Below are 25,796 nucleotides of genomic sequence, written 5' to 3'. Positions count from 1 at the left end.
TGGTATTAGACATACTGTCACCATGCTATAGCGACATGCAGTGTGCACCTCGAAGAGTACTACAAGACTCGTCAAAGTTAAGTAGATTAGCCTGATTTATACTATAATCTATTCACTATTCTACAATCTACAAGTTTGTAGACTATACTGTAGCCTACATTAAGCATCAGAACAAGTATTTGTACATGTTAAATACAAAAGAAAATGTAGTATTTTGTCTTCACTTTCTGACAGGGCCGTCAAATGTTCGTCTTGAAGGGCCAATGGCACTTAATTATTGCCCCCCCCACATAAGCCCTTTTGCGCCCCCCCCACACAAAATCCCTTATTTGCCCCCCACACAAGCCCTTTTTGGCCCCCCACATAAGCCCTTATTGCCCCCCACAAAAGCCCTTATTTGCCCCCCACACAAGCCCTTATTTGCCCCCCACATAAGCCCCTATTATTTGCACCCCTTTTCTTTAGGGAAAGGGCACTTTCTAAAAAAGGGCAGGTGCTCAAGCCCCCCTAAACCCCCCTAACCCCCCCCCCCCCCCTCTACACGTGCCTGCTTTCTGACCATAGTTTCTGACATGGCAGGGTGAGTTCTCTGTACTTTGGGTACCGGAAAGTGAAGTAGCCTACCCCGAAAGTGAAGACAGCTCACCCCCGAAACTTGAAAGTGAAAACAACTCACCGGACTTTTGGGGTGAGATGCCCGGACAACTCACTTGGTGATGGAAAAAGGGTGAGTTGTCAAGCTGTTACCGTGTCTTTCACTTCCAGGCAGAGGGGGTTGTACTTCCCGTGTCACCACCACCAAACCATGCACATGTGGTAAACATATCATGATGTACCGTGCATGATCGGTACCTCTGTCAAACTGAAACATGGACTTTTCTACTAAATGGAGCAGTTTGCCGAAAGCGACGAGCATCAAAGGTTTAACAAAAAAGGGATACGGGATCCCAAATGAGACGCAAAACGCCGCCGTGCAGGATCTGACCAGGGCACACATTGACTCGTTTGACCAGGCTGTAACGGAGGGACTGAGTCGCACTGTGCAGGTCGGTGGCTGTGCTGTTGTTTATCAGTGTTCTCTCTAATGTGTCAGTTGTTAAAACATGTATATCCCATCGTCGCTTGCAGAGTATAGAAGAGAAGTGTATATTTTGTGCGTCTCTCTAAATGTTCTGATGCATTGAAAATGGTGGACCCTGTTGTAAACAAGTGTAATACACTTGTTTACAACAGGGTCCCCGGCCATTTAATTCATCAGTGTGTCGTCCACAGTGACAGTAACAGTCTTTGTATTGAGTTGTGCCTTCATGTGAAATGTTACTGTACCCATTCTGCAAACTGTTAATATATACTTCAATCGTATCAAACAATCAATCAATCAATCAATCAATCAACCAGTATATGTTGTTAGATCACTGATTGATTTGCCGGCCCGGGGCAAGCCACGCCGTAGTACATTGGAGACTGTTCTATTATTATTAAAGTATAATATAAAAAAAGTTAAATATAACAAAAAGTTAACTTAATAGGGCTTTATGTGTGGTGCTTTGGCGACACCATGTGGTGCACTGGTGACTAGTGCTTTTCTGACGTTACCTGCCAATGGCACATGTGCCATTACAGACAGGGTGGCTGTCCCAAAATAACAAGGCAAAAGACAGTTCTCTCTTGGACTGTGCTGTCTTTGTCTTTCAGTTCACAGGCGTGTCTCTGCTCACTGTAACAACCCATAACACAGGCGTGTCTCTGCACAATGTAACAACCCATAACCTAATCCCCTTTTCCATCCCTGCTGGAGCAACCTAACCAATAACTAACTAATCGCTCGATTTACAATAAGAAATAACTAAAAAGCATGGCAATACATCACATACCGGTACATAGTTATCATGAAACATATGTAAACTATAAGAGCGTAACAGTGGAATATCTATATAATGAAAACTATACATGTAAACTATACAGGCAGCGGTGGCCGAATGGTTTGCGGAGCGGTCTTGATATCGTGAAGGTCGCTATAGTTCGTATCCCCGGACCGGCACGTTAAAATGACCACCGCTGAAGTGCCCTTTATGGACAAGGCATTGAACCTCTATACCATGAAATGTTCTATGAGCAGGGCCTGGCTGTAAACAAGTTCTTGAGCTTAGTCCAGTTACCCTGGGTAAACATAGTACCTTTCCTTTCCTTAGTCCAGTTACCCTGGGTAAACATAGTACCTTTCCTTTCCTTAGTCCAGTTACCCTGGGTAAACATAGTACCTTTCCTTTCCTTAGTCCAGTTACCCTGGGTAAACATAGTACCTTTCCTTTCCTTAGTCCAGTTAACCTGGGTAAACATAGTACCTTTCCTTTCCTTAGTCCAGTTACCCTGGGTAAACATAGTACCTTTCCTTTCCTTAGTCCAGTTAACCTGGGTAAACATAGTACCTTTCCTTTCCTTAGTCCAGTTACCCTGGGTAAACATAGTACCTTTCCTTTCCTTAGGCTAGTTACCCTGGGTAAACATAGTACCTTTCCTTTCCTTTACATATACATATATACTATGAAGTGCTATGACTACATAAAATGCTATTCTAGTGCTGTCTACGTAACGTCTACATAAAGTTCTATTTAAGGGGCTACGGGCCATGATATTCTGAAAAGGTGGGTTTTCAGACAACTATGATGGACAGACTGGACACCTCCCTCAAAGGAAACGACATGATTGATACCCAGCATTATAATAAATAACCCCAGGTTTATTATGTATTATGTTTATATTAAATCAATCTAGTTGAAGCTTTCTCTGCCTTTTTATATATTGTTTCCAGGCAATTCCGGCTCTGGAGTTCTCTTTCAAAAAGGATCGCATCAGCCTTGAATTCGTGGAGGCCACCATCCACAAACCAGTGGTCGTCAAGGGGGGAGTCTGCAAGGAGATGCGGGTGTTCCCGGCAGAGTGTCGTGGAAGAAGAACTTCATACAAAGGGAAAATTGTGGTATGTTTGAGATTAATATACAATTGTGACGTTCTGATTACTGCCCATCAAATGATCGGATCCGGAAACAAAAAAAAGTGATCGGGACATCCCTAGTATCATCATCATCCATATCACACTGGATATTACCCGTATTGTCTGTGATTTATTTGGATATTGTGATATGGCACAAGTCGTGTTCTATTAAAATATAAGTATCGGATCGGGAGAAAATTCAGTATCGGCAGATACTCTAAATCAAATGATCGGATCGGGAGAAAAAATAACGTGATCGAGACATCGCTAATTGTCCAGTATTTTTAATCTGCAACTGTGTCTGGAGTCTGGATACTTGACGTAGTGTGCTATAAAAAAACTGCTAGCTAAATTGTGTGCTTATTTATTTTAAAAGTCAAGAGTTATAAGTGTATGGGAGTCCTCTTAATCTTGGGCATGGCAACATAGGTTAGTATTTTATTTTCATGTCTAGATGTCTAATCTCCTCAGGCAGACGTCAGCTGGTCTGTCAATGGCATTCCCAGAGGCATCATCAAGCAGTCTCTGGGACAAGTACCCATCATGGTGAAGTCCAAGCTGTGTAATCTACACGGCCTGTCCCCCAAAGAGCTCATTAAGCACCACGAAGAGGCCGAAGTAAGAGCTGCCTTTCTTACTACTAGAAACTGTTGTAAATCACCACCGCCGTTATACGCTTTTATGAACTTGGTTTAATTCTCTACTTTTCCCCGGCACGACGACAACAGGAAATGGGTGGTTATTTTGTCGTGAACGGAATTGAGAAGGTTGTCCGTATGCTGATCATGCCAAGGAGGAACTTTCCTATCGCGATGTCGAGACCGAAATGGAAGAACAGAGGCCAGGGGTACACTCAGTATGGTAAGTCTAGGAAGGGTCCTGTGAGTATTGTTGAGCATTTCTGCTAGGTTATCTAATCATACATATTCAACCCTGTGAGAGGGAGGGTGACTGATTTAAGCAGTCACACCTGGCCTGAGTCAAACTAGAACTGGACTCAGAGCTGGGTGTGGCTGCCCACCTGTTGTGCATCATGGACTTGATCAAGGGCACAGCAGGATAAATCAGTCACCTCCACAAACACTCAGGAGATAGCCTCTGTCCGGACAGTGGAGAGCCAATCTGCTCTCCTGTGTAAAATAATACTATTTTACACAGGAGAGCAGATTGGCTCTCCATTTTGACCTGAGATCAGATTCTAAAAATGTCTTCTATACATCCTGACAGTTTTCTGAAAAAGCTATGTTTCTATGTCGGTCGTTCTTCGATTTTTCAAAAATAGCAGACCTACAAGCTCGGTGGCGTGCTATGGGCTTGTAGATCTGCTACTTTTCAATGGCTCAAGCACAACATAATGCTAACACCAAAAGGGGTTCCCGCCCAAAATGGGTTAATTTCCAATGAGTTATTCAGTCTTAAAAGTTTTAACTAGAACTAGGATGAGAGAACATATTACTCCAGTTTTGGCATCACTGCACTGGCTTCCGGTTGTTTTTAGGATTGATTTTAAAATTATTTTACTTGTCTATAAAGCTCTCAATGGTCTCGCACCTTCCTACCTTTATGACTGCCTGCCTAAATATGTCCCAAACCGCCCCCTAAGGTCTTCCACTGCTGGCCTGCTCGCGTTGCCAAAAAAAATGGCAACTAAAAAATACGGGGAAGCAGCTTTTTTCTTCTACGGGCCGTCGGCATGGAACAAGCTCCCAATGTACCTTCGTCAGGCAGCCTCTGTAGACATTTTTAAAGCTCAGCTCAAGACCCACTTCTACAACATTGCTTTTAATTGAGTTTTAATATGCACGTTCCTACCCTGTCCTGACTGATTTGCTGCATGTGGTGTTTTTATTTGTTTTTTATTTATTTTTATTTTATTTTATGTTCTTATATTCAATTTTGTTCTTTGCCATTGTTTTTATCATTTTAACTACTTGTGTTTTATTGTATTTTATTTTTTGCCCTGTGAAGCACTTTGAGCTGCATTTATGTATGAAAGGTGCTATACAAATAAAGTTTATTATTATTATTATTATTATTATTATTAACCCAAACTGTGCCTCAACACTCATGGTCAGGCATAAAGTGAGTGCTTTTCGTTGTGCTTTATAGGCATCACCATGCGATGTGTGAAGGACGAGCACACTGCCAACAACATGAACCTACATTACCTTGAGAACGGGACAGTGATGCTGAACTTCATATACCAGAAGGAGCTGTTCTTCCTTCCCCTGGGGTTTGCACTCAAGGTAATTTAGCCCATTCTGACCCGAGATCAGATTCATACAAGGTTTCCACTAGGACACACACTGGTCTTGATTAACCCATTCTGACCTGAGATCAGATTATTAAAAAATGTCAGTCGTTCTTCGATTTTTCAAAAATGGCAGACCTACAAGCTCGTATGAGCTTGTAGATCTGCTATTTTTCAATAGCTAAAGCATAACATGATGGATAACACCAAAATGGGTTCCCGTTCAGAATGGGTTAGATCAAGGTGGAGAATTATTGTGGTGATCGAGATGCTTTAGAGAGAGTCGCAGTCCCGCCCCCCCCCCCCCCCCCCCCCCCTCCTCGAGAGACCCGGAAAATTATTCCCTGGTTCATTTTTCTCATAGACTTTTCAAAAAGTATTTATTTACAAAGCCAACTCGAGTTGTGATGACAAATGATGACAATAAACACAATGTTTTGGGCAGATCAAATAATTATGAAGAAGAAAGACACGGCACTTTTTTTTGTTGTTTTTCTTTGTAATTATTTGTTTGGTACAAAATATTGTGTTTGTTGTCACGACTCGAGTTGCCTTTGTACGACGCTTATAAGGTCTTTAAATAAATACTTTTCGAAATGACTATGGGAAAAATGCATTGGGAATTATTTCCTGGGCCTGGCGTCGTCATGAAAGGGGGCGGGACTGCGACGCTCTATCCACACTTTTCCTGGGCTGTGTGCTCCAGTTCCTGTCGATTTGATCCAATGAACTGGAGCACACACAGCCCAGGAAAAGTGTGGATAGTAGACAATGGTGTGATTATGAACTGTGCATGTGCCATTTAAAGACAATATAAGTCAATTTAAGCTATAAATGTGGTCATCTTAAATCTCCATTGGAAATTCAGAAATACACACGAATAATGTCATGAAAATGTCTGGCAATTTTGTGTATTCTTTATGATGATTTTTTTTCAAGACAGTTTCAATTATAGAGATAAATTAATCTCAGGGCAAGCAGAAGAAAGTATGAGAAGGCACTAACTTGCACTAGAGTGGACCACAGAACACTATACAAACCTAGCAGATCTACAAGCTCGTAGCGCGGCACCGAGTGCCGCGCTACGAGCTTGTGGATCTGCTATTTTTTGAAAAATCGTGAATATGTGGCGCAAATCTTTGAATATATATTCTTTCAGAGTGAATGTTTTTAACTCAAATCTGTGCTGGGGGGGGGGGGGGGGGTCCCTGGAACAAGATGGGGGTCGGCGGCCCAATACATAATACAGTAATTCTGGGGCTCCTTGACATGAAATAGTTTGAGAACCACTGCCACAGAAACATAGGTTTGAAAACTGTCAGGAATTAGAAGACTAATAATAATAATCTTTATTGTCCCGGAGGATATTTGTCTTCACAGTCTGTTCAACACCCACATCAAAAACAACACAGAGCACATTAACACCAAGACGATAAAAAAACAAAACACGAGGTCCCCACTGTGTACAGAACCATCCTATCGGCGGGGCAGTTTGTTTAATGCCGCGATGGCTGAGGGGACAAAGCTCCTACTAAAACGAACCTTTTTCCACGTCAAGGTTCTGTATTCTGACATTCGTTGAATCGACCTTAGATCTAAATGGGTTAACAATAGGCATGTAACGATATATCGTATATCGATATTAATCCCGACGATATGGATCGATTTATTGAAATAAAAGAAATCGAGTGTGTGGTGTGAAATGTGAGCTTTTGTCATATTCCATCATATTCAGGTGCTTTTGGAGAGAAATGAGAGTCACTTACAGTAGTAGAGCACTGTAGAGGGGAGCTGTGTGTGTCTGTGACTGTAGAGGGGAGCTGTGTGTGTCTGTGACTGTAGAGGTGAGCTGTGTGTGTCTGTGACTGTAGAGGGGAGCTGTGTGTGTCTGTGACTGTAGAGGTGAGCTGTGTGTGTCTGTGACTGTAGAGGTGAGCTGTGTGTGTCTGTGACTGTAGAGGGGAGCTGTGTGTGTCTGTGACTGTAGAGGGGAGCTGTGTGTGTCTGTGACTGTAGAGGGGAGCTGTCTGTGTCTGTGACTGTAGAGGGGAGCTGTGTGTGACTGTGACTGTAGAGGGGAGCTGTGTGTGTGTCTGTGACTGTAGAGGGGAGCTGTGTGTGTCTGTGACTGTAGAGCGGAGCTGTGTGTGTCTGTGACTGTAGAGGGGAGCTGTGTGTGTCTGTGACTGTAGAGGGGAGCTGTGTGTGTCTGTGACTGTAGAGGGGAGCTGTGTGTGTCTGTGACTGTAGCGGGGAGCTGGGTGTGTCTGTGACTGTAGAGGGGAGCTGTGTGTGTCTGTGACTGTGCCCAGGTGATGATGGTCGTTGATGATCAAGGAAGGCAATTATGTTTCTGCACTGTCAAAAGTAATGCTACTTCTTTTGCAATGTAGTTAAAAAAATAATAATTAAAATCTCAGGGGGAAGATAAATGACATAAATTTAATATATTCTGGAAAATATCTTTTGTTTAAAATATCATGAAAAATCGTATCGTGAACCTCATATGGTGATACGGATCGTATCGTGAGTTGAGTGAATCGTTACATGCCTAGTTAACAATGCTTCTGTCGCCCAGGCGGTGGCGTAACCGTCTGGGCACCCGACTGGTAATCCAGTCGCAGTGTGCCGCGGGTTCGACTCCCGAGCCCGACACGGCCTTTACTGCATGTCATCCCCCATCTCTCTCCCGTTTCCTGTCAGCCTACTGTCTGTCCCTTCAAAAACCAATAGAAGGCATAAGCCGCAAAAAAAAAATATATATAAAAAACAATAACAATGCTTCTGTCATTCCAGGCCATGGTGGACCTCACAGACTTCCAGATATACCAGGAGCTGATCAAAGGCCGCGAAGACAACTCCTTCTACAAGAGCTGCGTGTCTGAGATGCTGCGCATCGTCATGGAGCAGGCCTGCACCACGCGCAGCAGCGTGCTCCGCTACCTGGGAGAGCGCTTCCGGGTCAAGATGAGCCTGCCCGAGTGGTACACGCACGAGCAATGTGCCAACTTCCTGCTAGAGTAAGCTTTCATTTTTGTAGTATAGTGTACTTTGCACTCATTTTGCAGAGGCAATTTTTATTTTATTTTATAATATTTGTTTTATTTGGAAAGAGCAGTACATTATAGATAGCATTTTCACATAATGACACACGAGCAATTCCCAAGATTTTTTATTTTTTCCACCCCTCTTCCCTCCCTCATCCCCCCTCCATGTGGCTCCATCTCCAGTGTCTCTGTATAGTCCTTTTTCTTTTAGAAGAGCTACATATGGCATCAAGTCCACACTTAAACAGGGACAAACAGGGCAGTATCACTTCGGATTGTACATTTCAGGAGGATAAAAAGAAAAGAGTGGGCAGAAAAAGACAGATAAAAAAAACCAACAACAACCATATAAACGAAAGTATATACATTATTGCTGAGGGGGACAAAAACTAAATTCTAAAAGATATATTTAACCACTTTGGCAGACCAGCGTCTGCGGCCGACCCACCATTGGTCACAACATGTTTTGAAAACCTCCTGGGTTTATAGCACGGTCGTAAAAAGCGTTCTGTGTTTGTGTTTTTCCTTCAGCGAGTGCATCTGCATCCACCTCAAGTCAGACGTGGAGAAGTTCTACATGCTGTGTCTGATGACCCGGAAGCTCTTCACGTTTGCCAAGCAGGAGTGCATGGAGGAGAACCCCGACAGTCTGATGTGTCAGGAGGTGCTCACTCCTGGACAGTTCTTCCTCATGTTCCTGAAGGCATGTATTGAGTTATCTCATAGAACTGTAAAATATATATCCGTTGTATGAATCTAATCACACGCCGATGGCAGAGGCAGTTACGGGTTGAGTAAGGGTGCTCAAGGACACCCATTTTGATCTGAGATCAGATTCTAAAAATGTCTTCTACATCCTGACAGTTTTCTGAAAAAGCTATGTTTCTATGTCAGTCGTTCTTTGATTTTTCAAAAATAGCAGACCTACAAGCTCGTAGCGTGCCACTCGGTGGCGTGCTATGAGCTTGTAGATCTGCTATTTTTCAATAGCTAAAGAATAACATAATGCTAACACCAAAAGCGGTTCCCGCCCCAAAATGGGTTAAACATTAAAACAGGAGAAGCTGGGGATTGAACCGGGAACCTTCCGCTTCTCTCAAACAGATGCTCTACATTCTAAGCCACCACGGTCTCTAATAGCCATCTCTAGTTGCCAGAATGGGGTTTCCTTCGATAAAGATTGTATTTTGCTCTCAATGTTGCTTTATTATTTGTATTTTTTTATCCTGGCTGTTTTATTCTGTTTAGTTCTTTTGTCATTTTGATTAGATAATAAAATGTACAGGAAAAGATGACATACTGTATATTCATTAGGTTTAATTTTTTTAACATCTCTGATATGCTAACAGGAGAGAATGACCGCCTGGTTCGTGTCTGTGAAGCTTTATTTAACATCTCTGATATGCTAACAGGAGAGAATGACCAACTGGTTGGTGTTTTAACATCTCTGATATGCTAACAGGAGAGAATGACTGCCTGGTTGGTGTCTGTGAAGTTTTATTTAACATCTCTGATATGCTAACAGGAGAGAATGACCAACTGGTTGGTGTTTTAACATCTCTGATATGCTAACAGGAGAGAATGACTGCCTGGTTCGTGTCTGTGAAGTTTTATTTAACATCTCTGATATGCTAACAGGAGAGAATGACCAACTGGTTGGTGTCTGTGAAGTTTTCCATGGACAAGAGGGCCAACAAGCTGACCGGAGGAGTGAACTCGGACAATCTGCTCAAGATCTTCAACACGGGCACGGACGTGTCCAAGGCCTTTGAATACCTCCTGGCCACTGGAAACCTCAGCTCCAAGACGGGTATGAGCATTTTGTTCAGTGACCATAAGCCGAGGTCATGCGTTTACTGTCAGCATCACAGCTTGTACAGTACCAACGTGCCTCTTACATTATAATCATCATCATCATCATACTATAATTCAGCGAATGTCTGAATGTCTGAATGTCACTGACAGCGCTCATCATTGACTGCACGAATCACTCCCACTTTTCACACAGGCATGGACCATAATTATATGGAGGGCGTAACGGAGCCCTTTTTTCCCATTTGACACATTAATGATTAATAATGAATTTATTAGTGAATAAAAACAGCTGTTTACAGCCGTGGTCTTTGTCCGTGGTCTATCTCCGACCGAGCCACACTATTAGCACACATCTCTCCATGCCAAAAAAAAAATCTGCACGCTCCCAGAAGTGACCTAGGCTACTTTTTACAGACGCAACTGTCATATTTACTGTACAAATATTGTTTTTACATCACCACACGATCCCATGGGCAATGCGCCTGGGTGCAGTACCCCCCGCGGCCACAAGATGGGGCAAATATCTCACAACGGGTAAGGGCTAGTGAATACAATTCGGAGAAATGTCAGACAAGCTGTTCATCACAAAAACCTGAACTAAATTGAGTTTAGCATACTTTCATGACACTGGAAATATATTAATACTTAAGTGGTTAGTTAGTCCCCACAGGAATCTGCGGAGAAAAAGTCTTGATTCCGCGGAGAACATTCCTAATTCAGCGGAGAACATTCCTAATTCAGCGGAGAACATTCCTAATTCAGCGGAGAACAATCCTAATTCAGCGGAGAACATTCCTAATTCAGCGGAGAACATTCCTAATTCAGCGGAGAACAATCCTTGATTCCGCGGCTTAGTTAATATTCCGCAGACATTAACTTATTTAACCTAAAATTACCAACATCTGAGACAGTTATGTAGAGAAATCTGACGGGCATTCAAAAGTAACTAAAATGTCATGTTAACGTCCTGTAAGTAGACTTAGAAATAAAACTAGTGTTGACTAATCATTACACGTTGCTCTTATTTTGAAGAGGAAGTCAGTGCACAGGAAGTCCGTTTCAGTTGTTGTAAACAAGCAAAGTTACACGGTGCTCCTGCTAAACCACGACCATAATTATTTACATTATGAAAACCATGCACCACCAAAGATCGTGGGATAAAGAAAACTCTATTCTTTTTTTTTTTTTTAAGATATTCTTTTGCGGGGTTGGCGAAAGGGCCTTTCTGTGTGGAGTTTGCATGTTCTCCCCGTGTCCCCTAGGGTAGGTACCCTCACAAAAACATGCAGTAATCCTGGTCTCTAAACTGCCTCCCCCTGGCCAGCCGGGGCGCCTGATGGAGGGGAAAGGAACTGGTTGGAATAACGTGTTCCTTCCACGCGCTACGTCCAACCAGGGAAACTCCCCCCTGTCAGGTGTAAAGGAGCAACTTGGACACTCAGGCATGAAGGGAGCATGAGTTAAGTCCGTTGCTCTCCCCAGGTTGGCGGAGGGTGTGTAGAGCCCAGGATCACAGTAGATGATTGACACAGGGGTGAAAAATGGGTTACAAAATCGTGGGATAAAAAAAAAAAAAAAAAAAAAGATATTCTTTTGCGGCTTACACCTTTTATTGTTTTTTTTTGAAGGGACAGACAGTATCTAGGCTGACAGGAAACGGGAGAGAGATGGGGGAAGACATGCAGTAAAGGCCGTGTCGGGCTCGGGAGTCGAACCCACGGCACACTGCGACTGGATTACCAGTCGGGTGCCCAGACGGTTACGCCACCGCCTGGGCCAGAAAATCTCTATTCTACTCTTATTCTACTCTTATTGTGTCCTCCTCAGGTCTGGGAGTGCTCCAGGACACAGGCTAACCTCTGTGTTGTCCTCCTCAGGTGTGGGCGTGCTCCAGGACACAGGCTAACCTCTGTGTTGTCCTCCTCAGGTGTGGGCGTGCTCCAGGACACGGGCTAACCTCTGTGTTGTCCTCCTCAGGTCTGGGAGTGCTCCAGGACACGGGCTAACCTCTGTGTTGTCCTCCTCAGGTCTGGGAGTGCTCCAGGAGTCCAGGACACAGGCTAACCTCTGTGTTGTCCTCCTCAGGTCTGGGCATGCTCCAGGACACAGGCTAACCTCTGTGTTGTCCTCCTCAGGTCTGGGCATGCTCCAGGACACGGGCCTATGTGTGGTGGCCGACAAGCTCAACTTCATCCGCTACCTGTCCCACTTCCGCTGCGTGCACCGAGGGGCGGCCTTCGCCAAGATGAGGACCACCACGGTGCGCAAGCTGCTGCCCGAGTCCTGGGGCTTCCTGTGTCCCGTGCACACCCCGGACGGAGAGCCCTGCGGCCTCATGAACCACATGACGGCCAGCTGTGAGATCGTGACTCAGACCTCGCCCACCACCACCCTGCCAGCCCTGCTCTGCTCGCTGGGTGAGTGAGTGGCCCCTCTACTTGTGCCCGCTGCAGGAATTGCATGAAAAGCTCTCTTTTTTTTCTTTCCTTTTTTTTTTTGAGTGGTGCAACCACTCCCTTACGGAGCTATGTGTGTGGCCTAGGTGGGTGGCTGGCCGTTTTGGGTATACACATGAACACACAAAAAAAGGGTAAGGCCCTTTCCCAATTCCTTTTTTAACCCTTCCCCTTGTCCCTACATAATGAGTGTCAAGGGGTAGGGGGATAAATCACCCCCCTAGGAATTGGAACGTCCCTAAATATTGAACACAATATTTTGGGCCGATCAAATCATTAGAAAGAAGAAAATAAAGGCAGGAGACAACACTATTTGTTTTGTTTTTCTTCTTATAAATTATTTGATCGCCCCAAACATTGTGTTCATTGTCATGATTTGTCACAATCCGAGTTGGCTTTGTCCGCGGCGTAACCGTCTTTAAATAAATACTTAAAGAAAATCCTATGGGAAAAATGCATTGCATTTCATTTCCTGGGCCACTCGTCGTTCTGAAAGGGGGAGGGACTGCGACGCTCTATTGGGAAAGGGCCTAAATGTCTGGTAACAGCAGTGACATAGAACATATAACAGAAAAAATAAGTGTCTGACTCAATTAAGTGAAAAGATAAGTATAGGTGTTCCAGGTGTAAATGTGTTATTGAACAAACTCTCTGTAGCTGATGATTACTATCAGAATTACAGTAAGTTTGCTTCAACAAAAAAACAAACTAAATTGAATCTCTTACTGCACTTTTTTTTTTTTTAAAGACCAAATTAAAGTGATGAAATGAGTCTGGGGGTAACATAATAAGTGTGTCTGTTGTTTCATTCTGGTGACCCAGGCGTGACTCCGGTGGACGGTTCTCCTACCCGGGCCTATTCTGACTGCTACCCTGTGGTCCTGGACGGGGCCGTGGTGGGCTGGGTCGAGATGGAACTGGCTGCGGTTCTGGTCGAGTCGCTGCGCACGTTCAAGGTACAGGAAGGCATTGTGTGTTCTATGATGGTCTCTATAATCGGTATTAAGGCTATTATTATTGTGAACGCCAGCGAGCCATTACTATGGAAGCCTGCCTGGCTTGTCTTGTCTGTCACGCTGTAACACCACCCACCCGCCAGCCAGCAGAGGGCGCAGCTGTATCACACACAACACGTGCACACACGCACAGTAAAAAAAGAAAGAGGAGAAAAAAATGGTTGTGTGTGTCAGACTGCCACAACAGCTGCGTTCGCTTCCCGCGTTCACGCATCGTACTTGTTATTATTATTGCCAGTGTACCCAGCGCCGTATAGGTGAGAGAGTTGTGACTTCACGGGGCCGGCCCAATAGACTTATATTGGCGAAGTGCTAGACGGAGTGTGAAAAAGTCCTGGACCGGAATGCACTGGACTCGGGCCACAGCCCAGCTTTAACCCATTGACGCCTGGTGCAACGTATACGTTGTTCTACCCTTGATGCCGGCCGTGCTCTCTGTGTCTCATTAGCTATTGCTATACATGTAGCAACATAACTATTTAAAAAAAAAATCATCAGAATTTGAAGGTTTTCAGAAACCTTAGGTCAGGCCCTAGAAGGCGTTCCCAGATTCGGCCTCAGGCATCAATGGGTTAATGATCTTAAATCCTTTTATTTAGTAATAGTACAACATAAACATTACAGAGACTTTAACTTGTCACTGTACAATACATTTGAATCGGATTTGAACCACATTGCTAGGTTGTTTGAGAAACCATTCAAATCTGATTTCTAAAGCTGCTATTTTTTGAAAAATCCTGAAAATGTGGCACAAATCTTTTAATTTATATTCTTTCAGAGCAAGTGTTTTTAACTCAAATCTTTGCTTCTGGGGGTGGGGTCCCTGGAACAACATATTTTCAGATGGGAGTCGGTGGACGGCGGCGAATTACATATAATTTTTGGGGTCCTTGACATAGGACATAGACAATAGTTTGAAAACCACTGATATAGAAACATAGGGGTTTTTTTCAGAAAACTGTCAGGATTTAGATTTTAGAAGAACGTTTTTGAATTTTTTTGTAGAACGTGGTCTTGGGTCTAAATGGGTCTAATGCAGGGGTTTTCAACTGATTGTGAATGAGAGACGACCACCCTTGCTTAGAATCAACCTGGGGACCACTGTTGGGTTGGGTTGGGCTATAAGATTAATGCTTTTGTCACACGTGCTATGCATCCCATACGTTCCACTGTCTCTCAACCAATGGTCCATTGACTACTAATAATTTCATAATGATAATGACTCAGCCAGACATTCCGGTGAACTTAATTCCCCCTCTTGAGATTCTTACTCCCCTTTTCTGTTGAATTTCTTGACCTCCAAACTTGTCAGTAAAATGACTACTAATGGACTAATGGTCATCAGAGGTCACCGAACATTCAGTTCACTGTTTCTCAACTAGTGGGACGACATTTTTAACCAATCCTACATTACTAAACGCATGGTCAAGGACCACATGCAATACTTCCAGTGACCACCAGTGGTCCACGGACCACCTGTTGAAAACCCCTGGTCTAATGAATAGTGTAATAATGGAAGGATTGTATGCATGTTTCTCATGTGTGTATTATTATTATGTACCACTCTCTGCTGTAGGTGTTGAAGGAGAAGAAGATCCCGCCCTCCACTGAGATAGTGCTAGTTCCCAAAACGGGAAAGGCGAGCCTGTACCCTGGCCTGTACCTCTTCACAACGCCTTGCCGAATGGTGCGGCCCGTTCGCAACCTAGCCCTCGGCAAAGAGGAGCTGATTGGCATTTTTGAACAGGTATGGAGTGGAGCAGCGTTGATCTCTATCAACTAATACTATGACAAAAACTAAATGTTAGTCTACTGCCTTTTTTTCACTGACGAAAAACTAAATAGAAACTAAATGAAAACTAAGCTATGATGACTAAAACTAAGACAACATACATTGACATTTTCATCAACACATAAAAACTAGACAAGAAATCCAGTACAAGTCATTTTACACTCTTGTTTCCATGCTGAAAATATACATCGGCTATTTTCAGAAAGTGTAAAATCGGTCAGTTACGACGACATCAAGGCCCATCTTGCGATGTTTAGTCGACCAAATCTAGACTAACCCTAAAACATTCCAGATGACTAAAATGTGACTAAAACCAAATGAAAACTATTCAATTCGAGACTAAAATATGACTAAATCTAAAATCAAAAATCGACACTGGTATGGAGTTTAGTATGCACCGACCACTGAGGCGCATGAAACCGAGCTTTCCCCGAACCACGACATCGAGGCTGACTTTATTACTGATTTTATGACCCTTTTTTTCTCCCTTCCATTTCATGGTGGATGCTGACGATAACCAGCTCTACATGAACGTTGCCATCATGGAAGACGAGGTTGAACCTGGAGTGAGCACTCACCAGGAGCTGTTCCCCCACAGCATGCTGAGCGTGGTGGCCAGCTTCATCCCCTACTCCGACCACAACCAGAGCCCCAGGAACATGTACCAGTGTCAGATGGGTAAGGTCACGGGGACCAGATGAACTACAAAATGTCTTCTAAACATGTACCAGTGTCAGATGGGTAAGGCCCGGGGGACCAGATGAACTACAAAATGTCTTCTAAACATGTACCAGTGTCAGATGGGTAAGGCCCGGGGACCAGATGAACTACAAAATGTCTTCTAAACATGTACCAGTGTCAGATGGGTAAGGTCAGGGGACCAGATGAACTACAAAATGTCTTCTAAACATGTACCAGTGTCAGATGGGTAAGGCCCGGGGGACCAGATGAACTACAAAATGTCTTCTAAACATGTACCAGTGTCAGATGGGTAAGGTCACGGGGACCAGATGAACTACAAAATGTCTTCTAAACATGTACCAGTGTCAGATGGGTAAGGCCCGGGGGACCAGATGAACTACAAAATGTCTTCTAAACATGTACCAGTGTCAGATGGGTAAGGTCAGGGGACCAGATGAACTACAAAATGTCTTCTAAACATGTACCAGTGTCAGATGGGTAAGGCCCGGGGACCAGATGAACTACAAAATGTCTTCTAAACATGTACCAGTGTCAGATGGGTAAGGTCAGGGGACCAGATGAACTACAAAATGTCTTCTAAACATGTACCAGTGTCAGATGGGTAAGGCCCGGGGGACCAGATGAACTACAAAATGTCTTCTAAACATGTACCAGTGTCAGATGGGTAAGGCCCGGGGGACCAGATGAACTACAAAAATGTCTTCTAAACATGTACCAGTGTCAGATGGGTAAGGCCCGGGGACCAGATGTACTGTACCAGTGTCAGAAGCAAATATTTGAGTTAAAACCGTTCGCTGTGAAAGAATTATATATTCAAAGATTTGCACACACGATTTTTCAATGCAGATCAGCAATGTAGACCTGCTATTTTTCAACAGCTAAAGTTTAAAATAATGGTTACAGTGGTTTAAAAGCTATATAAGGTGACACAGATTACTATAATGGTTACAGTGGTTGATTGGCTGGTTACCGTCACGTGACCGGTGTAAATTTCACCGATAACCCACATCATTCGCAGCTGATTCCGCATCTCTGTAGCTGTACTGGCAAAGGGGAGCGCTTGATTGCTTTACAAACTCATGCCGTGCGGGCGTCTAAGCACCGCCCGGCTCATATGACTGAATGTGTGGCTCCAGCCGGCCCCGTAAAGACATCAAGCGCTATTCTCCCGTCACATAGCCTATACTTGCCGAGCAAAACAAGGAAGTGATGTGGCTCTCTCTGGTAACGCAAAGCGTAGCTACTTTTGTGAATTCAATAGTTTTATTAGGTTAATATTGCTATGTTTGTAACCGTTTTAGAAAAGCAATAAGCTTAATTTTTATTTCACTCAGGTTAGGAATGATTGACATTGAAGGACTATTACCTGTCTTCCTAACACACACTCACACTCACTCACTCTCACACACACACACACACACACACTCACTCACACTCACTCACTCACACACACACACACACACTCACACACACACACACACACACACACACACACACACACACACACCACACACACACACACTCACTCACTCACTCACTCACTCACTCACTCACACAAAAATAGGGTGCATTTTGCATCCCAAAACGCAGTTTTGGGATGCAGTTTTGTCGTTGGAAGTGGGACTCCCTGGGACAAATCTAAAACCTTTGCACTCATTCCATTGAAAACCTATTTACGTCACTGCTCACACTCACTCTCTGCTCACACTCACTCTGCTCACACTCACTCTGCTCACACTCACTCTGCTCACTGCTCACACTCTCTCTGCTCACACTCACTCTCTGCTCACACTCACTCTGATTACACTCACTCTCTGCTCACACTCACTCTCTGTTCACTCTCTGCTCACACTCACTCTCTGTTCACACTCACTCACTGCTCACACTCACTCTCTGCTCACACTCACTCTCTGCTCACACTCACTCTGTTCACACTCACTCTCTGCTCACACTCACTCTCTGCTCACACTCACTCTCTGCTCACACTCACTCTGCTCACACTCACTCTCTGCTCACACTCACTCTCTGCTCACACTCACTCTCTGTTCAATCTCTGCTCACACTCTCTCTCTCTCTCTCGGCTCCGTTGGCAGGTAAGCAGACCATGGGCTTCCCGCTGCACTCGTTCCAGGAGCGCTCGGACAACAAGCTGTACCGCCTCCAGACTCCCCAGAGCCCCCTGGTCAGGCCTCTGATGTACGACCACTACAACATGGACAACTACCCCATCGGCACCAACGCCATCGTGGCCGTCATCTCCTACACCGGCTACGACATGGAGGACGCTATGGTGAGCTTTTCCCTGACCTGAGATCAGATTCATACGAGGTTTCCACTGGTCTGATTAACCCATTCTGACCTGAGATCAGATTCTATAAAAATGTTCTTGTCGTTCTTTGATTTTTTCAAAAATAGCAGACCTACAAGCTCGTAGCGCGCCACTCGGTGGCGCGCTATGAGCTTGTAGATCTGCTATTTTTCAATAGCTAAAGCATAACATAATGCTATAACACCAAAAGGGGTTCCCGGTCAGAATGGGTTAAGACTAAGGCCTCTTTTACACGGCGACCATCTCCAGATAAAACGGGCAAAGTCCCGTTGCGTTCTCAATTTTTATTGACCCTCTACACGAGAACGCACAATTGCCCTGCAGAGCATGCAGACAGAGCGCGCCGCGGGATGGTTAGATATATTTTATAATACATTAGGCTACGTAAACGCTGCTGCCGCCTACTGTATCCCAAGGCTTTTTTATTTACGTCATGGTTTTTGCATTCACCATCGCTGATGAGCAGCGCTTTGTAGGCGAGGAGGGAGGCTTGTTCAGGAACTCCATTATATCATATCTATGTATGGCTCTGCATCAATGTAATAAACGTACCGGTATGCGCTGTGAGCCAACGTGAGCCACGATGTCATACGTTTCGCGGATTCACCGTTTTGCCTGTTTTACACGGAGAAGGGATACAACGGCGTTCTCAAAGATTTCCACTCTGGAAGGTGTTTACACTTTGTTGCACTTCACCGTTCTCGTGTAAAGACCACCTAATACGCCTGATTTCTAGGTGTGCGAAAGTTTTCTCCTACAGACTAAAACTAAGACGACCTTTTTTTCACTGACTAAAACTAAATGGAAACTAAATGAAAACTGAGCTATTATGACTAAAACTAGGACTAAATGTATTGACAATTTTGTCAACAGATAGAAACTAGACTAAAATGTTAGGAAGGGACTATAGTGGACAAGAGATCCAGTATAAGTCATTTTACACTTGGTTGCATGCTGAAAATAGCAGATATACAAGCTCACAACGTGTCGCCCTTGCGACTTGTTTTAATCCTATTCTACTCTCGTATATTATTTATTTTCCCATTTATTTATCATATGAATGGATCAAAGCAGAAATTAGCAACGTATTCATTCAGAATGTAAGGGTGCATGTGTGCACATGCACGCGCGACCGACCGACCCGTGCATGTTTACGTGCGTGTTTGAGGTGTTTACATAGACAAAGCGTTGCCGCCATATTGGAGTGATGCCGGCAGCACTAGCACCGCTGCAATTTAGCCCATTCTGACCTGAGATCAGATTCATACGAGGTTTCCACTAGGACACACACTGGTCTGATTAATCCATTCTGACCTGAGATCAGATTCTAGAAAAATGTCAGTCGTTCTTCGATTTTTCAAAAATAGCAGACCTACAAGCTCGTAGCGCGCCACTCGGTGGCGCGCTATGAGCTTGTAGGTCTGCTATTTTTCAATAGCTAAAGCATAACATGATGCTAACACCAAAACGGGTTCCCGGTCAGAATGGGTTAGGCATTTAGCAGACGCTCTTAATCCAGAGCGACTTACATCAAAAGAGCATGGGAATACATCACATAAAAAGCATCTATCATGAAACATGCGTAAGCTAAGAACGTAACAGTGGAATATCTATATAATGAAACTATAATATAATATATACTATGCTATACATATGTACTATGACGTGCTATGACTAGTACATACAATGCAATTATAGTGCTGTCTACATAACATGCTATAAGTCTGTATCAAATGCTATCTTAAGTCTACAGAAATGCTATCTAAGTGCTATGGGCCATAATGGAGTCTGAAAAGGTGGGTTTTCAGACTATGGGTGGAAGATTGGGAGTGGTGACTGTGCCATCTAGTGGTGATTCTAAATACTGTTGTCTCTATAGAATCTCTTCAACATGTAGTCCAGGAAGGAAGTGAGACCACCAGTGTCCATGACATCACAGACACTTTGACATACTAAAATATCTAGTACTTCTACTTCTACTCCACTACATCTCAGAGGCAAATATTGTACTTTTACTCCACTACATTTATTTGAAACCTTTAGTTACTCTACTACTCTACTTTGTAGATAATGATTATTATTATTACAAAACATACATTAACCACTACTCTATATAGATATTTCGGCCATTTGAAAATAGCCGATCTACAAGCTCACAATGCGTCGCATCGCAGCGCACTGTGAGCTTGTAGATCTGTCTTTTCAAAAGATCTGTATACATTTGAAAACTTGAAATGGGACATTTCTGCATTATGAGTACTTTAACTTTTGGTACTTTAGGTACATGTTGTTACAGATACTTTTGTACTTTTACTCAAGTACATTTAGCATTCTGTACTTTTACCTGTAACAGACGGGGAGCATTTCTATATACTATACTATATACTGATACTTTTTACTTAAGTAAAACCGTTGAGTACCTTTTCCACCGTTGGTCTAAAACATAATCTTTGATTAGAATTGAACGGAATGATTTGGATCAAGAGTTATTCACGTTCACGTTTTCCACGATCTGATCCGCTAAAATCGGGGGGGGGGGGGGGAACATTTTGGATGACGTCCCAACCGGAAATGACCGGAATGTTGACCCAAACAGACAGACGCTCCCAGCCTGTGGAGCGACGCGGTCGGTTTTGATATCGATAAATCTCCATCCTGTGATTAATCTTCCGTCCTGTGATTAATTTCCATCCTGTGATTAATCTCCATCCTGTGATTAATCTCCATCCTGTGATTAATCTCCCATCCTGTGATTAATCTCCCGTCCTGTGATTAATCTCCCGTCCTGTGATTAATCTCCATCCTGTGATTAATCTCCATCCTGTGATTAATCTCCCATCCTGTGATTAATCTCCATCCTGTGATTAATCTCCATCCTGTGATTAATCTCCCGTCGTGTGATTAATCTCCCATCCTGTGATTAATCTCCATCCTGTGATTAATCTCCATCCTGTGATTAATCTCCGTCCTGTGATTAATCTCCATCCTGTGATTAATCTCCATCCTGTGATTAATCTCCGTGCTGAGCGGCTGGCTGGGCGTTACTATTCGACAGGATGGAGAACTCCGTTCATGGCGCTCGGGGTGTTAACGATATCTCAATTGGCTCAGATTGTGAACAAGTCGTCGTGGGAGAGGGGCTTTGCCCACGGCTCTGTCTACAAGACGGAGCTGGTGGACCTGAGTGACAAGGTGAAGGGGGACGACGGCGTGGTGTTCGGGGCCAAAGCGGACGATCCCAAGGTGAACGGCAAGCTGGACGCGGATGGATTACCCCCCATCGGGGCTGTGATAAAGTACGGAGATCCCTTCTACAGTTACATCAACCTCAACACTGGCCAGAGCCATGTCATCAGCTATAAGTAAGTCAACCCATTTAGACCTGAGGACCATTCTACAAAAATGTCTTTCTATGTCAGTGGTTCTCAAACATTTTCATGTCAAGGACCCCCAAAAATATATGTAATTGGCCACCGACCCCCCCCCCCCCCCCCCCCCCCCCCCATCTGAACATATGTTGTTCCAGGGACCCCCCGCCCCCCCATCTGACGCAAAGATTTGAGTTGAAAATGTTCGTGTGCTGAAAGAATATATATTCAAAGAATTGCGGCACATTTTCACGACTTTTGAAAAATAGCAGACCTACAAGCTCGTAGCTTGTAGATAGATCTGGTATTTTTCAATAGCTAAAGTATAACATAATGCTCAAAACACCAAAAGGGGTTCGTGTACAGAATGGGTTAAAGTGCTGAATTGCATGTTGTGCACTGTCTATTTACTGCATCAGTTTTGTTCATTTGTTTCTGAGTTATCTCCACATATTGGTCCTCATTGAGGCTTACTATATAATAATAATAATAATATTATTTATTATTATATAATGGGGTCATTTCTGTCTACACACTGAATTTCTTGAACCTAGTTTTCGTCTCCCGGTTGTTTTTTTTAGGATTGATTGATAGAAATGATCTTACTTGTTTATATAGCTCTCAATGGTCTTGCACCTTCCTACCTCAAAGTGCACAACAAAATGGGGTTTTTAGGGGTGGAAAGTGTGAACTTAAATTAAACATATAAAGGTAGTCTTTAAGTTGGAACAAAAGTCAACAAATAGTTTTCTGTGTGTGTGTCTGTCTTGCATTCAGGAACCAGGAGACGTGCGTCGTGGACAACATAAAGATCTGCAGCAACGACGCGGGCTCCGGCCGCTTCAAGCGCGTCTGCATCACCGTGCGCGTGCCGCGCAACCCCACCATCGGGGACAAGTTCGCCAGCCGCCACGGCCAGAAGGGCATCCTGAGCCGCCTGTGGCCCGTGGAGGACATGCCCTTCACGGAGAGCGGCATGACGCCCGACATCCTGTTCAACCCGCACGGCTTCCCCTCCCGCATGACCATCGGCATGCTGATCGAGAGCATGGCGGGGAAGTCGGCCTCCCTGCACGGCCTGAGCCACGACGCCACGCCCTTCACCTTCTCCGAGGAGAGCTCGGCGCTGGAGCACTTTGGCGCCATGCTGCAGGCGGCGGGCTACAACTTCTACGGCACGGAGCGGCTCTACAGCGGCCTGAGCGGCCTGGAGATGGAGGCGGACATCTTCATCGGCGTGGTCTACTACCAGCGGCTGCGTCACATGGTCTCCGACAAGTTCCAGGTGAGGACCACGGGCGCCCGCGACCGGGTGACCAACCAGCCGGTGGGGGGGAGGAACATCCAGGGCGGCATCCGATTCGGGGAGATGGAGCGGGACGCGCTGCTGGCTCACGGCACGTCCTTCCTGCTCCACGACCGCCTCTTCAACTGCTCGGACCGCTCGGTGGCCCAGGTGTGCGTGGACTGCGGCAGCCTGCTGTCCCCGCTGCTGGAGAAGCCGCCGCCCTCCTGGTCGGCCACGTGTCACCGCAAGACTGTCTGCACGCTGTGTGGGAAGAGCGACTCCATCGACACCGTGTCCGTGCCGTACGTCTTCAGATACTTTGTAGCCGAGCTCTCCGCCATGAATATCAAAGTCAAGTTAGACGTGAAATGAATGAAATATCAGAGTCAAATTTAGATGTGAAATGAATGAAGATGCTCCCTGTATGCATCCCAGAATGTTCTATTGTCCCATTCTGACCTGAGATCAGATTTTAAACTTGTCTTCAACATCCTGACAGTGTTCTGAAAAAGCTATGTCTCAATGTCAGTCGTTCTTCGATTTTTCAAAAATAGCAAGACCTACAAGCATAACATAATGCCAACACCAAAAGGGGTTCCCGCCCAAAATGGGTTATGGAAATATTTTCCTTTTTTTTTTATGTATGCAAAATGTTTTCCCATACCCAATAGTACTGTTAAGAACTTCATTAGCAAGGCTGAACAAACAACCTGATGTCATTTTGTAATGCTTGCCTGACATTTTACTTGTGTCTTAAGTTTGTTTAAGGCTGAAATCTGGGACTTGCTTTAATGAATAAAAGTTTATTTTAACCAATCTGTGTGGCAGAGTATGTTGATAACAATATAACTAGCCCATCTGTAGCGGTAGGAGCAAGGAGAAACGTCAGGTGGGGGAGCGCATCTACCGTATTTTGCATACAGTACGTCGCAGTCCCGCCCCCTCGAGAGACCCGGAAAAGAAATCCCCGTTCATTTTCCTGGGGTCAAACACGTCTGAGAAAAATGTAAAAGATGTCACTCCAAAATGTTGTTAGTTTAGGGCACGACCAAAATAGATGTCCTAGGGAGCCCTCTGCCGTGTCACACTTTGAGCATAGTGGAGAAACGGAGGGATAAAATGAGTGTAGCTTAGTGCAGGAATAATGTAACCTGTGGGTTACCTTAAATTGGATCAATTGATGTCTGGAGTTTATGGAGCAACTGTGTATGGTGTTAAGATATGCAGTAGTCTAGTGTAAAATCCATCACTATAGCCCCACCTAGAGGCCATACTGCCACCCTGCACACAATATTCTATCACTCCACTTTTTGACATATAGGCTACTATGTATAGGCTATTCTGTTCTTTATTTTTTATCTTTTCTTTTAAGATGTATTCTGTTTTTTCACTTTTGTTTGCATTAAAATGAGGGCATGAAGACAGGCAGGCAAGCAGGCAGACAGGCAGACAGACAGGCAGGCAGGCAGACGGACAGACAGACAGACGGGCAGACAGGCAGGCAGGCAGGCAGGCAGACAGACAGACAGACAGACAGTGCTAAGTGTGTCAAAGAAACTACACATATTTTTATTTATTTTTGTAACCCACATTTTATTTGGGGGGGGGGGCACATATTGCTACAGTGCACCAACTTGTTTATGGCAAGGACCCCCAAATGAACACAGCCATAGGCCGCAGACCCCCATCTAAAAGGATATGCCGGGGTCCCCCATAACACACTTTTACAGGTATAACAGTGATTTCGAGGACCCCCCTATATGTACGCTGTAGTATCGAGCGTGCAAACAGAACCAAATGGACCCGTAACTTCGTATAAAGCTGGATGTCCTTGTTTCATATGCTATTTTTAAAAGATTTTTAACTGACCTCACACTAGAAGAAGGCATATGCACCTGCTCTTTGTAATATGTGTTTTTAAGATTCTGTTTCCGTTTTGTGGTGCATGTGTGTTTTTGTATTATATATTTTTGTGTGTTGGTCATGTATGTAAAATCATTGCTGTAATTGTTCTTTGTTTGTATACAGGGCGCCATTGAAAAAGAGACCTTGAATCCTGGTCTCTAAAACTGCCTCCCCCTGGCCAGCCGGGGCGCCTGATGGAAGGGAAAGGAACTGGTCGGAATAACGTGTCCCTTCCACGCGCTACGTCCGGCCGGGGAAATTCCCCTCTGTCAGGTGAAAAGAAGCCGCTTGGACTCCTCATGCATAGAAGGAGGCATGAGGTCAGTCCGCTGCCCCCCCCCCCCAGGTTGGCAGAGGAAGTGTTGCGCCCAGGATTACATTAGATAATTGGCACTGGGTGAAAAGAAAACTGGGTTACACAATCGTGGGATACAAAATTGTTTTAAAAAAAAATAGAAAAAGAGACCTTGGTCTCAATTGGATTCCCCTGAAATAAAGGTTTCAATCAATCAATCAATCAATCAATCAATCAAAGGTCCCTTTGGTTCCATTTGTACGGAGTTTCAATTCAACTCAAATCTATTAACATTTAGGGTCCATTTGGTTCCCAAATCAATCATTTGGCTATAGGGACCCCCTGGTGTTGTTTTGTAAGTAAGAAAGTTACTCTTGGGTTGGCATAATAAAGCCTGGGCTTCAGCCTACACCTTTTCACTGTTACCTCTGTATATGCTTAGGGTTAGGTGTGTGTGCGTGTGTGTGTGTGTGTGTGTGTGTGTGTGTGTGTGTGTGCGCGCACGCACGTGTGTGTGTGTGTGTGTGTGTGTGTGTG

General features: G+C 44.4%; 1 protein-coding gene across 1 annotated transcript; it reads left to right on the top strand.

Annotated features, from left to right (window-relative positions):
- The first annotated feature begins 794 nt into the window (after positions 1-794).
- polr1b (RNA polymerase I subunit B) lies at positions 795-24,119 on the top strand. The gene is made up of 15 exons (XM_080782221.1): positions 795-1,046; positions 2,813-2,980; positions 3,467-3,613; positions 3,724-3,856; positions 5,105-5,241; positions 8,043-8,266; positions 8,825-8,996; positions 9,932-10,103; positions 12,244-12,525; positions 13,387-13,520; positions 15,157-15,327; positions 15,894-16,055; positions 18,173-18,364; positions 21,515-21,765; positions 22,549-24,119. The coding sequence occupies exons 1-15, from the start codon at positions 870-872 to the stop codon at positions 23,429-23,431; spliced, it is 3,405 nt and encodes a 1,134-aa protein (XP_080638347.1). The 5' UTR covers positions 795-869; the 3' UTR covers positions 23,432-24,119.
- The last annotated feature ends 1,677 nt before the right edge of the window (positions 24,120-25,796 follow it).

Source organism: Protomyctophum bolini, assembly GCF_963924005.1.
Source record: "Protomyctophum bolini genome assembly, chromosome: 14".
Classification (NCBI taxonomy): domain Eukaryota; kingdom Metazoa; phylum Chordata; class Actinopteri; order Myctophiformes; family Myctophidae; genus Protomyctophum; species Protomyctophum bolini.
Note: the sequence above shows the minus strand (reverse complement) of the source record. Positions and strands in the feature narration are given on the sequence as shown.

Bases quoted from the DNA above. Each gene is read 5' to 3' on its own strand.
- polr1b (XM_080782221.1), top strand. From the start codon at position 870: ATGGACTTTTCTACTAAATGGAGCAGTTTGCCGAAAGCGACGAGCATC. The intron at 3,857-5,104 runs GTAAGTCTAGGA...TGTGCTTTATAG, and splicing joins CCAGGGGTACACTCAGTATG to GCATCACCATGCGATGTGTG. The intron at 15,328-15,893 runs GTATGGAGTGGA...GACGATAACCAG, and splicing joins TGATTGGCATTTTTGAACAG to CTCTACATGAACGTTGCCAT.